Below are 13,694 nucleotides of genomic sequence, written 5' to 3' on the forward strand. Positions count from 1 at the left end.
TGGGTAGCTATTTATAAAAGAGAAATGTTTTCACAGGTGCTATAGAGACTTATTAGAGTTTGACAGCTAGATCTGAAAATTACAGGAGCAATAAAGATGTAAGATTGCTACTCAGCACTGTAGTATTGACTAGATATGAGTGCTGGGGACAGGTGAGGTGGAATTTCAATGAAAATTGACTCTGAGACCTGACAGGGGAAACTTCGAAGTTTGAACAAAAGAACACATGGCAAAACCACAAAAAGCAACTTTTCTTTTAAAGAAGTTGCCAGAATGAACTGAGAAATATTATAATTATGTTGAAAATATTCTTTTCATACTTAATTCATTCTGCAGTATTTTTTTAACAGTTATTTATAAATTTACTGGATTAGAGACTTACAATTAATTAATATTATGATGTCACTATTGCAGACCTACTGCTATGTTACACTGTAATATATAGACCAGGATGTGCTTCCTTTCCTGCACCCACTCCACACCAACATTTTTCTCTATAAATGAGGTTCTTCTGTGTTTAGTATATTATAGAAATACTTAATCTGGTTTGGAAAACAGCAAAATTTTTGCAGTTTTTGCTTGATGGGTCAGCAAAATTGATGCTTCTTTTCATGTTGATTTTTAGAGAAAATAAGGTGAGCGAAAACATCCTTAAATAAATTTGTTTGCAGACCATTTGGATCTAAGGATGCATTCATCATCAATCAGAAATAAATAATGAAATCTTAAACGTGGCTGGTTGAAGAGAATATGATGCTGATTTTAATACTTTTTGGATGTCTAGATATATTACATCCTTAAACTGTTCGTATGCTACCACCATTGAAAATCCAGCATGTTTCCACATGTGTAGGTTTTTCATGGGAATGTAGGCAGTTATGATGCTGAGACCTGGAACTTAGAGACTTTTCCAAAACTTTGTGCTTCCTCAGTAAGTATCTGTACAGTATGGGCAGAAACAGCAGCTACTTAAGATTTGGGAGTTAAAGAAGAAGAAGCAGGGATTGTGAAATCAGGAACCTGGAAGGGAAACAAGCTGTTCATGATGAAAAATAAAAGACTTGAGGTGTACTGAAGGGATGTGTGCAGGGAGGATGTGCTCTAACCAGAGGACCAAGTAGATGGTTTTTAAAATAAACAGGAAAAAAATGGTCAAGACAGGAGCTGGAATGGAGGTAGGGAGACATAAGAAGGATGATGTCATTCGTGGAAAGGAGAGTGTAGGAATGACACAGGGTGAATAATGGAGCATATGGGAAAGGGGAACAGCCATTACTATGTTGTTGTTTAGAAACCTGGAGTTGAAGCCAGGAAGCACAAGGCACTGCGTTCTGCTGTAAGCTTATAACTGTTCAGTGCACTGGCAAAACTTGTCCTTCCTTCCTTTAGTAAGTTCCGTGGAGGATGGTGCTGCTCTGGCTGATCACAGGCTTACACCGGGGGCTGCAGCTCTCTGTGTCAGCGATCGCAGTTGTGCGGCTGCGGGACTTGGTGCAAAGGGGAAACTGTTCTTTTCTAATTACATTCTCTTTCTTTGTGTGCGTATGAGCTTTGTACAGCCAGAAAAGCTGAAGGCCCAAGGTAACAAGTGCCAGAATTAAATTCCCGTGCAGGAATAATTCAATTTGTTTTTATATGTATTAGACATACACATTAATCTTTTACTTAAGTGGTTACTTAGTTTTCCAAATTATGCTAAGTAGATTTAAACGTGGTTTATTTTTATTTAAGCATGTTTACCTCTGTGGGTTTAGATTTGGAGCCTGATTAAATTACTTTAAAATATTTTAGCATATTAGCTGCTATCTTTGATATAGAACTTGCATATAAAGGAAATTTATATTATAAACTTGTGTGTTTGTAATTGGGGCAAGGAAGTTTGTTTTGTAGTAATTTAAAGCCCTTCATCTTATGACTGAGGTTTTTTCAAACACAGTTTTTCTAGTCCTGGCAGGTCAACCACTATAGCTCAAACTCTGCTTCTTGTTTATGAATTTTATTTAATATTTTATGCTTTTGCCACCCTGTGGCTGCACCCTTTCTGAAAATTCTTTATGCAGAGCTCAGAATGTTTTGAAACTGGCTTCTGAGATATTACCTGCTATTTCCAAGTTAAATTTTTTGAAAGCAAAGGAACAACAACAAAAAACATCTCTGTAGCTTTCTAGCGTCATAGAAATTTTATTCATATTCTGGCATTTCTCTTTAAATTGTATTTTGTAATCACCCAAACGGTTAACCTTTCTCCCTAATATACTTTTATACTTTCCTTAGTGCATCTGTATATGTAGTAATCCTCTATTCAGATAATAATGGCAAAGGATTCCCATACTGTGGTTAGAAATTACATTTTAGTTAACTCAAAATAAATCTGGAATCTTGAACATGAAGTAGAACACTTTAAATGCACCATGGTGTAAAATTTTTTGCTTGGATAATTAAGCACAAATGTTACTTTTAATTTGCTTCTTTTAATTACCCATGAAATACATGTACTTTTATGCACTATTTGTTTTTTCAAAGGCAAACACAGAAATTTCCAGCTTTGACATTACAGGCTTAATCTTTAAGCCTGTAAGATTAATTACTTTTATTAATTAGTCTATTTGAACTAAATCTGTCGTCTTGTTTATTTTATTCCCCCATTGTGTTAGCATTCTTATTCCTGTTCTTTGAACCAGCTTCCTAGCACAGACAACTTTTCCCTAGGTCATTGACTTGAATAATACCAGACAATTTGATAATTGGGTTAGTGATTATTTCTCCCCCTTTTGAGTTGTAAATTCCTTCTCTGTTTTCATAGCAACAATATTCTATTTAGTAATAAATGATAGTAAGTTCCTTTTTTATTTGTTGGAAACACATTCAAGCTGAATACATGCCTTCTCATACTCAAGTTGTGTTTGTTTTTTCCCACAGAAACTAGTAAAGTGGACTATGTCCTTTTCCAAGCTGCTACAGCGATAATGGAAGCAGTTGTAAGAGAATGGATTCTCTTGGAAAAAGCTAGCATTGAGTCACTGCGAACATTCCTTCTAACCTATGTCTTACAAAGGCCTAAGTAAGTATAGACAACACACCTCGAGCATCTAGGATTCTGCATAAAATCTGGGCTATCATTTTCGTCTCCCTAGGAAGCAGTGCCAAGATAATTTTAAGAAGAATTTGTCTTCTAGTCTTAGCCGTTAACTTCTGTCAGCTTTCCCTTATGAATTCACACAAGATATTTGAAAAAAAAATGTATTTGAAATTTTATTGAGCATCAATGTCCAGAATTAATTGTAATTATATTTGTGCAATGTTGTTTACAGCCTTCAAAAGTATGTTCGGGAGCAGATTTTATTAGCAGTAGCGGTGATAGTGAAACGGGGATCATTAGACAAATCAATCGACTGCAAAAGCATTTTTCATGAAGTCAGCCAGCTGATCAGCAGTGGTAACCCCACTGTGGTAAGTACTTAGTTTTTTTCCTTCAAAAGTTAAGCAGTCTGTATCAGCAGCTTGCATTATATACTTAGCAGCTATAAAATGTTTTATGCTTTGCTTATACAATTAGTCATTAAGTTGGTAACTATCCAGTCATTGACCAAATTGGAGATTTTTTTAATGTTTTGGGACTAGGGGTAGTATGTGTATACATACTTTGGTATACAAGGAGACCATATTTTTAGGGAATGTTTTTCTGAATAGCTGAATAGCTGCTTCTGAATAGCTGAATAGCTGCTTTAAGTGCCGTAGTTGTGGGTTGGTGCTTTGTTTTGGTTTTTTTTGGCATTTAAAAAAATCATTGTTTGTTTTCTTTAATAGCAAGATCTAAAACGGATCTTCCATTAGCTGGGAGGATCTTTGCACACTCTGTTCCCCTTCCATCTGTGCAGTGCTGCACTCTGCTGCGGCTCAGCTGTCAAAATGGACAGGAGGCATAGGCCGCTGCTGTTCTTTGGGAGACAGTAGGTGGAGAGAAAGGGGGTGTGAGGAAGTAAAACATGGAATGGAAATACAAAACTTATTCTTGATTTAATGTCATACTACTAGGGGTAAGTGTTACCTTCGATACTGAGCTCAAAGTGGAAACAAGGTGTCCAATATCTATCTATGCATTTAGTGAAATTCCGTTTGCTATGCCAGGGGATAAGTTTAGAATAGGTCATAATAGAGGCATGTAACTAGAGCTCAAAGAGAGGTGATTTTTTCTCCTACCAGATGAAAATCAAAGAGTATGTAGATTCCATGCTGAAACTTTAACTGAAGCTTTTCTCAAAAAAAAAACTTGAGAGAACTGGCTCATGACACTGCTGAGCATTTAGAACAGCAGTTGTACTAGATAGATGGGAGTGGCAAATGTTTAACTCTGAAAATTCAATCAAAGTGTACTAGAAGTAATCCAGCTCATGTCATGGTCCTAAAAATAGTGTGTCACCTCTGAGCAACAAGTAATATTGCTCCAGGGTATGGAAATTTCATTTAGTCTTGTAAAACTTAATTTCACAGTTATTTACCTTAAGGAAACTGTTTCAGCCTTTTGATTCTGCATAATTTGGTAGAAATGGGTATTTGTTAAGAAGAACTGAGTTAATGCTTTTTTCCAGGAAATATAGCCTAGTTATTACAATGGAGTTGCAGCTGAGGTTTTCAAGTTTTATGCACGACACTGTGTATGCTCATGTAGTTTGTAGGATCTTTGCTTAAAGCTACAAATGTGACGTAAATAGAAACATGGACTTTGAGCTAAGGAATGCACAGTCCAGCTTGTGCATTTGTATTCTGTGCGTGCACTGTCCACAGACACACTGCACTGACCACAGCATACAGCAAGCTAAGACTGCCTGCTCCAAGTATATCATCTTGGGCATGCTGCAGAGCAGAGCACGTTGCAGAGGAGCTCTGGCTGGGAGAAGGGGTACTCCTCTCCAAGTTCAGCTCACTGCCAAATTGAACTCAGTTTTTCATTTCCCTTTATTTAATTTTCCCTTTATTTCCCCCTCTTCATGAGTATGAATTTCTCCACAGTTTTTCCAAAATATTTGTGCTCAAGTTCTAAAGATGATATTGAAAATGTCTAGGATGTATAATGATGTCTTCTGTTCTGGTGTGCTAATAAGACTTATTAGCAAAAACAAAAAAGACACATGATGCCGCTGAAAGGTCTTTTCTGTATGGCACAGTGGTTGTCTTTGCCGATGCCCCCATGTATATGTGGCGGTTTATATTATAAACTAGTTCTTTTTCACAAAAATGTTCTTGTAATCTTCTGAGACTTAGCTGCAGGAGAGACTTTGGTTCTGGCACCCAGGAGTGGCATGTGCAATAATAAGCAGTAATAAAATGGTGTTTCAGCATGCTACCTGCCAAAACTGCTTTCTGAAGGGAGTCAGGGCATGCCTCTTGTATAAATATGTAACAACTTCGAAAGGTTGTATGAAATAACTCATACAATGAATTTTTTATTATTTTAGTTATCTTTTCAAATATGGTTGGGTGGTTTTGTTTCTTTACTAGTGTCCTTGTAGCATTCAGCCATGCCTGAGGGGCTGTGGTGCAGTTGCCTTGCTGCTGTGGGGAGTCTCAGCTATGGGCGCTTCAGGGTATGGTGTGAAGCCCAAATCCTGAAGTGTGCTTTCGAGTGCCATGCACTGTAACAGGTGCTTGTGGAGATTCATTTATATTAGTTAGTTGTAAATACAGGCCTCCATTCAAATCAGGGAAGAGGCTAGGATGTAGGTATTGAAAGAGATCAGCAGATGTTTACTAGTTCTCTGTGGAAGGAAACATTCCATTTTTTTGACATCTTTCCCATGGTGTGATATGCGCTCTTGCCTCCCTGTACACTCAAGTTGCAGAAGTCTATCATACCTTTGTGACTCCTAAATCTTTTTCCAGTCTCTTTGTCCTTTCTGTATCCTTCTCAGCCTTCTGTTCTGACCTTCTGCTCACCTATTTGTGTCGTCCTGTGTGAGGTTCACTACACATTAAGTCAGCAGCAGGTCACTTCATATTTAAAAATGTTTAAAGCTCTCAAACAAGAGCTATCAACAGCTCTTAGCTGCTGATAATTGGTTAGAGCATGGTACTAATTACACCAAGGTTGTGGGTTGGATCCCCATATGGGCCATTCACTTAAGAGTTGGACTTGATCCTTTTGGGTCTCTTCCAACTCAGAGTGTTCTGAGGTAATGGCTTTCTACAGTAGTTTGTGATTGAGAGAAAGTCCATTTTAAAAGAAAGCAAATCATTCTCTTGTCTACTTCTTGCTTACCTTTTCCTCCATTTTGTTTATGAAGCTTCTTGATCCATCTTTACTTTACAAGAATAATGTGGGTACTTAACCTTTTCCATTCCCTGCAGCCCTCCACCCGATTTCTGTCAGGTGTCTGTACTAACTTTGTGATCATCAGCCAGTCCTGCTCCATGAAATCTTTGGGACTTCTGAGTAATGTCTTGATAGTTGGGGTAATAAGGAGGGCAGTGAATGCCGATGGTAGTGTCTGTTGTTTGTGCCCTTTTTCAGGATTTGATGTGTTTAGTACCTCAGCTTCTCGAGTACTAGTTCAAAAGATCTTCAGAGGTGGATGTATTTTGAGGCTAGGACATGAAGGTATGTAGTGGCAAACTGACGTATGAGCAAGACTGATGGATAAACTGTTGAGAAAGAAAAAATAAGGAGGAGGTTGGACCGAAGATAAGGAGAGGAATTGTGATGAGAGTAATAAAATTGCTTTAGTATTGAGTAATCTTTTCATAGTGGAACACAGTGTACGTGTTAAGGAAATAATAGGACACTAAGGAGAGTTAATACTTCAGGGATGGGAAAGATGCATGGTTAGAGCCAGGTTTAGAACTGGAGTGTTGGCTTCTGCTGCTGCTTCTCTGCCATTTGGTGCTTTATGAATCTCACAGAAGAGACCTTTGTCTGAGAAGGGAAAGCAAACTTTTAGTCTGGCTGCCTATTTATTTGTAACTGAGTTTAGGTAGTAATCCTCTAGGAGGACAAAGATTAGCTTTGGAGTTCTTGGTTTTGTTTTTTTCTGGCTCCTCCTGTATTATCAATATAAGGCATCCCTCTGCTCATGAAGGAGAATCTGTAATCTCCCTCCGACAGCAATTTCAGGATCTCTTTTCAAAATCTTCATTTCTCTGGGGACAGAGTTTCTGGCAGCAGACCGCAGTATCATGAGCCAATCTTACAATTCTAAATACATGTTTTCTATCACTGATTTCAAGATTTTGGAGAATTGCGTGGGCCAAGTTCTTCTCAACTATAAATGCCTTCAATTCCTTGGCCTTTTCTTCTTCTGTTAAAATATTCTGCTTTTGCATAGCTGAAGGATTTCATTTGTCCTTCATCCCTGCCAGAAGGACAGGAATTCTGGCAGCTAAGTGACTGACTCCCAGGAGGAGGATCTCGTCTGCATGTGAACACAATCAGATTTTGTTTAAAACCAGACTGAGATATGGATCACACCTCGATTTCTTCCATATGTGTAGGCAGATGCAGTGGGACCCAGCTGCTATAGACTTAACATGGGACTGGGAAGCAACAGAAGCTGTGGTTTTTTGAATGTATTTTAATATAAAGTTCCGTATCTGAAGCCTACCTTTTTTTTTTTGTGTGTGTATGGAAGAAGACTTGTCAAAACTCACTGGAAAAGGTCTGGAATCCTAACAGTTCTTTCTCTTGCAACATTTGTTAATCTGTTGTTCTGTTTCTCAATATTCCTAGTTGGGCTAGAGAGAAGATCCAGCTGCTTCAGATTACCTAAAGCTTCTGAGGGATGTGCTGTGAATGGATTTCATGTGAGCAGTGGGAAATATTAATAAGCAAAACTCTAGGCATTCATCTTCATTGAGGTTAATCTATCCATTATAAAGGCTGCCTACATAACTAGTTATATTTATTGAGCATTTACAGTTCTTGTTTCTATTCTTTAAAGGGAATTTTACTTCTGGAAACCTGTCTAGCTGTTACTGTTTGATGTGGTAGGGTAGGAGTTGGAAAGGCTGTCCTGACTTTCATGTTTTGACAAAAACATGTCTGTTATCCACCCCAAGTTGTGTCTTCTGGTCTAATAAAGTTGTTACCTTGTTCTGTGTACCTCATTACCCTTGAGACATGTTGAGTTTAAAAAGCAGAGGGTGAACCAGGATACTTAAACTGATAAATTCTCTATAAAGGCCTAAGTTAGCGCGTTAAAGATTGGTTTGGGAATTTTAGGAATCCAGAAACTACTCCACATGTGAGGTTAAAACTCAGTGATAGAAATGTATGAGAACTTGAAAATGTAAGAGGCTTTTGAGTAGTTGAATTAATTAGGGTGCATTTGCAGTTTTCAGATTTTTCTGTTGAGAGTTTGCTGGCTTTACTAGAGATGCAAGTCTCCAGCTTAGTTGCCTAATAACTATTAGAAATTGATAACCCAGTTATCAAATGTAACTCCCCAGTTACATTTACACTAGAGCCACAGTTTCAAAGACAGGGCTGGGATGTGAGGAGATGCGCTCTAAGTGGTGAGATGTGCATCCCCTGTTCTATGTATGGCATCCCAAACCCTTTCTTTCCTCAGTTTTGCCATCTCATGAGATTTGCGCCTGTGGTGTCCCTCACCTGTGACCTCACAGACTCACTGGGAAAGAAATGAAGCCTTTCCATGTGTTACACCATGTATTTTTTTTATTACAGTGGTGTCACACAAATTAACAGGCTCCAGGGGAAAAGTCTCTTTAAGACATTTGTTGACCTTAGCTGCTTCGTGTTTAGTCATTCTTCCTCTCAAAGGTACTGCCCTTCAGAATAAATGTGTTCAGTAGCATACTGGATCTTTGTGTTAGTCTGCTAGAAACAGTCCCTTCTTCCTCACAGCCTCTCATTTTTTAATTTGGGCAGATCTGCTGTGGAGCACAGCTGTGTAATGCAGCTCATTTGACATAGCTGGCAGTATGGCAGGCAGAGCTAGGCAAGAAAGACCAGGAACGAGACTGGGAAAAGTGGAGGAAGGGAGGACACCTACCCACCAAAAAGCACTTGTTGGGATGGTGTATATTTAAAGCTGGGTGCTGCTGATGGTGAGCTGCATGGCTAGTCTAATTATTCATTATTTTGAGTTTAATTGAAAGTCCTGTATTTGTTCATGCAGCTGTGGTAGGAGTGAAGCTCCACCTGGTGGCATTCAGACAAGAACCTGGAGAAGGACATGTTACCTTTATATATGGTTTTTTGAGCCTTCAGCTTCTTTTATGAGATTGCTTTTTTTTGTTCTCCTCCTGATTTCTGCTTCACTACTTTGCCTGTCTCCAGAGAAACAAAGAAAAGCATGTTTTGCACCCTGTGCTCCAGCAAACTCTGCCTGGACCTCTTCCATTATTAGTAGAGGCTGCTACTTCCTTTCTCTCTTTGTCCGAAGCCTGCATGCTTCACATGCCACAAGATCATCTTCCTCTGGCCCATGGTGATTCACAGGGGAATTGACTTTTTCTTTCTCAGCTCACCCCTGGGGATTTCCCTTGGTTTGGCTGCTTCCTCCCAGGGAAGGGAAGCAAGGTCTCACTTATTGTTCCGCTGTAGCTCTGATGTGTTAACCTGGTGCTGCTCATCTGTCTTTGCACAGTGGCAGAAAGGGAATGAGAGGAAAGGAGTGCACTGCCCAGCCAGTCCCTTACTGCTGACAGCACAGAACTGCAGCTGTGGGTCCTATTCCTATCATCATATCCCTCCTCTGTAGGTTTTTTCCACCAGTTGGCTCGTTTGGGAAGGAACAGATGAACATCAGTGGGTTCTTCCTGGTGCTTGCTTACATTTCTTCAAAATGTGTTCTGGTTTTCTTTGGTTGGGAACCACTACTTCAGGTCCTGGGTCCCCCACCTATCTTGCAATACTCCCAAATTGAAAAGTTGGAGGGCCCCAGTTATTCTGTGTACATAAAGATATTTCTTTTGGCCCTCTGGCCATCCTTTTAACCTTCCAATTTGGAGTTGCAGCTTATGTGCTGGAGATTTAGATACTCTGAAAATGTTAGCAAAAACAGCTGTGCTTATTCAAGGAAACTAGAGAAGAATACTATTATTGCCTTTACAAAGAAAGCCTTGCTTTAAACAACTTAGTAAAATTGCTTTTGATACATTCTCATTACAGAATTCTCTTAGGAGCAACACAGCAAATTCTGCTTCTGATACATTTATTCTTTGATTCTTCCTGCTCCTGTGCAAGTTAAGTCCTCTAAATGCATATTCAGGCTGGCAGTGATCTAATGTAACAGAGTAGATTTTATGATTTGCTCTTTTCAGGCAAAATCTTCATTTTAAATATGCTTACTGCTTTTTCTGTAGGTGTAAATGATACTTGCAGAAGGCACTGCATGATAGTTTAGGTTTTGCAGTAAAATGAATTCTTTAATCAAATCTCTGACAACTTAACTGTATCTCTGCTCTGAATTCAAAACAAGGAAACAGTTTTGTTATGGAGTTCATTTTGCTTTGTCTGTTGGCTTTATTGCTGCAGAACTGATGTACCACATGTCCATTTTTTTCTAGGCTGTATTTGAACTCTTCTTCCTTTCAGATGCTCTGTAACCTAACTACCCTTAAATTAAGCACTTCATTTATTCCATGGGCAGCCCAGGCACAAGTGTGAAATCCCTTCAAACATTATGGCTTTAGCTTCTTTTATAGGGGACATTCCATTTGGAGAAATAAGTTGTATTTACCTTTTGCATCTGAGTTTTATGAATGATATATAAATGTTGTTTATTGTTAAAATGACACATGGTCTTTCCATAGTGTTGGTGTTTTATTAAAGTCATTTAAAAAGAAAACCACTAAAACCATGTTACTACTGGGTGTCTGATTGCCAAGTTAATCTCTTATCACAAGTCCCATTGATCTTCTGTTTGAGCAGCTGAGAGTCTATTTTATGTATAGCGATCTTTCATAAAGTTTATTCCTGGTAATAAAGCTAACTGGGGTGAGTGCCAAGCTATTCTCAGAGGCAATACTCTCAACAAGAGAAGGATTTTATTTTGTTAGATGGGCTTATTGTTTGGGTATGTACTTGTGGCAGAACTAGTGAAATTGCTAGGGAGTGAGTCAAACTAGGTTCAGAGGTGTACTCTTACTGGTATGAAGTTAATGGCATTGCTGCACAATAGACATTCAGATCTTGCTTTTAATATGATGCCCAGAGTCACGTGCATTTTCTACTTATTACAGTGTGGTATTACTAACTTGCATTATTAATCTCTTTTGTGGTGTGGCAAAAACCTTTAAAGAAGAATGAAAAATCCCCACCAGAAAACAAATGAACAAACCAACCACCCAAAACCACACTAAAACCAACAACAAAAAAAACAACCAACCAAACAAAAAAAAACCCAAAAACAAAACACAAAACCCTCCATCCTAGAATTTTATCTGTTAGGTAAATTCAATTTTCTTATGTGTAAGAGGAAGAAATTTTAGTCCACATGGCACACCAGTATTGGTTTCTCTGAAATTGTTGGTTTTCAGATTTTTGAAAACTTACTTCTGATAGTATTTGTGTTGAGGTACTTAGTGTCTTCACTCCAAACATATCTGTATATTAAAAAATGTAATTCAAAATGTTAGTAGTTAACCTTCAGTAAAATTACTTTATGAAAATCAAATTTTGTTTTTAGTAAAATTTACTTGAGCTTTATTCCAGAATTTTTGAAATATTGTGTATTCAGGAAAGTTTAATAGATGGCAGGGCAAATATTCTTTTAAGCTAATAATTTGTTAATACTATTGAAAATGACCATCTGACTGCTATGGATAATTTGTAGTATGTATAAATTCCTGTAGCCTTATGCCAGTTTTGGGGAGCTGTAGTGGTTTTGCGAAGCTCTGTGCAAATACTTGACATTGCAAGGGCAGTTTACAATCTTGATCTGTTCCTCTGCTCTTGTCTGGAAGCTAAACTCATGGGGGCTGGCACCTGCCTCCTAGGAAACCAGTCATGAGCTATCTCACCTCAGCCTGTTGTTGCAGTAAATTTGAAGTTACTGGCCAGTATCTTCTCTTTGGTCTTCTCCTGCCCTGGTGACCTGGATATACAGGAGTGCTGACAATTCCTTAGGGATGCAAGGGGTAAGTGCAGGTGCAGAGGGCAACAGAAGTGCAAGGATGCACAAATATTGCACATGAGGCCGTAGGGATGGTGAGGGAATGGGCCAGGATTTGCACTCCAGGTATTGAAATACCAAGTTAAGGAAGATGGGATGCTGGGAATTCCGTAGGAGGGAGTAGAGCAGAGGGGTGCAGCGTGCCCTGGTATTTGCTGTGAGCTAGCCTGCCTGATGGAATAAGGTGTGTAAATCTAGTAACATCATTTTTCTGCTGTCATGTTCAAAGCAGGCACTGATGTCCCAGAACTATCTGAACTTGCTCTCATTGAAAGCAGGGGGACAGGCCACTCCTCAAGCTGCTTAGCAGATTCAGTCAGCCTACCTGTGCCCATTGCTCTTTACACTTTCAAAGAGATGTCTTTACCATCAGTAATAAAATTTAACCTTCCTTTTAAATTTTTCCTTGAAATCAGCAGAAAAACACACACCAAAAAATCTGTAGCATGCTTTTACCATGCACTAGCACATGACTCAGCAAAGAGAAAAGATAAATGATTATATACCTATAAACAAACTGCAGTAAAAGGGAAGGTGCTGTTTCAGCTAATATTAAGTATTTGTAATCACAGTGGGAACAAACTTCTTTTCCTGTTGTTCCTGCCCATTTGAACTTGGTGATTGATTTTCCAGTAATTAGCAACCAACTGCAAATGATGGTAGTCTGCATCGCTGCCCTGCTTGTTCCATGGTGGCCTGGATGGTGGCTTGATGTCAAGATCTTAGCATGCTGAAGTAGAAGTAGTTTAGTTTTAGCCTGGTTCTTGTACTCTTGGAGCCACTAATACCACTTCATAATCAGGGTATGTTACAGAGCATCAAAGTGTACAGATTTGTAATTGCAGCTAATGATGTCCTTATGTCGTAGCTGCTTTGAGCTGAAAAATGTGAGTCAGTAATTTAAGCATCAAATAAAACCTTGTATTTTAAACTATTTAGAGGGTCATGTGAGAAAACTTTGTATTATTTCTTTAAAAACTTGTATTCTGGTCTGAAGCATTGTTGTAAAGTCAGACTTGAGGGTTTTTTTGAGTAGTTTGTTGGGTTATTTTTTCCGTTTTTTTTTTTGTTGTTGTTTTTTTTGGTTTTTTTTTGGTTTTTTTTTAATCAGGTTAATTCTTTTCATATGGAACTTTTAATGTTGGGTTTAATACTCAATACTAGTCTATACTGTTTTGGGGTTTTTTTAGTATTAGATCAAATCTGTATTTCTACTAACTAAAAAAAATATTTATTGTGTCAATACCTTGCACAGAAATTTGAATTGTGAAATGTTTGAGCTAATTAGAAATACTTCTAGTATATAAGAGACAAAGCTGCACTTTCACTGGCGTAGTTGAAATTGTGGCGTTGGTTTTCATTGGCTAAATGCTTTTTTAGTCATATGTGATGTTTGACGGAGCTGACTGTAAATGAGAAATAGTCCAGTTGAAATAAATAATTTCTTTTAAATGGGAAGGCTTTTACTTAGCAACGGATCAGCAATATGCTGGTCTGCTGTGCTTATGTAGCTTTATTGCATAGTGGAAGAGAAAACCTGTGTATTATCACAAAGCCACTATG

The 13,694-nt window shown here is 38.3% G+C and overlaps 1 protein-coding gene across 1 annotated transcript in view; it reads left to right on the forward strand.

Moving 5' to 3' along the window:
* XPO4 (exportin 4) overlaps positions 1-13,694 on the forward strand; it is a 73,166-nt gene that overhangs the window by 21,323 nt on the left and 38,149 nt on the right. The window contains exons 3-4 of the mRNA XM_041416087.1: positions 2,920-3,061; positions 3,312-3,450. Coding sequence (XP_041272021.1) covers positions 2,920-3,061; positions 3,312-3,450 — 281 coding nt within the window. The remainder of the gene's footprint in view (positions 1-2,919; positions 3,062-3,311; positions 3,451-13,694) is intronic.

This window comes from Onychostruthus taczanowskii, unplaced genomic scaffold (assembly GCF_017590055.1).
Source record: "Onychostruthus taczanowskii isolate IOZ18803 unplaced genomic scaffold, ASM1759005v1 scaffold50, whole genome shotgun sequence".
Taxonomy (NCBI): domain Eukaryota; kingdom Metazoa; phylum Chordata; class Aves; order Passeriformes; family Passeridae; genus Onychostruthus; species Onychostruthus taczanowskii.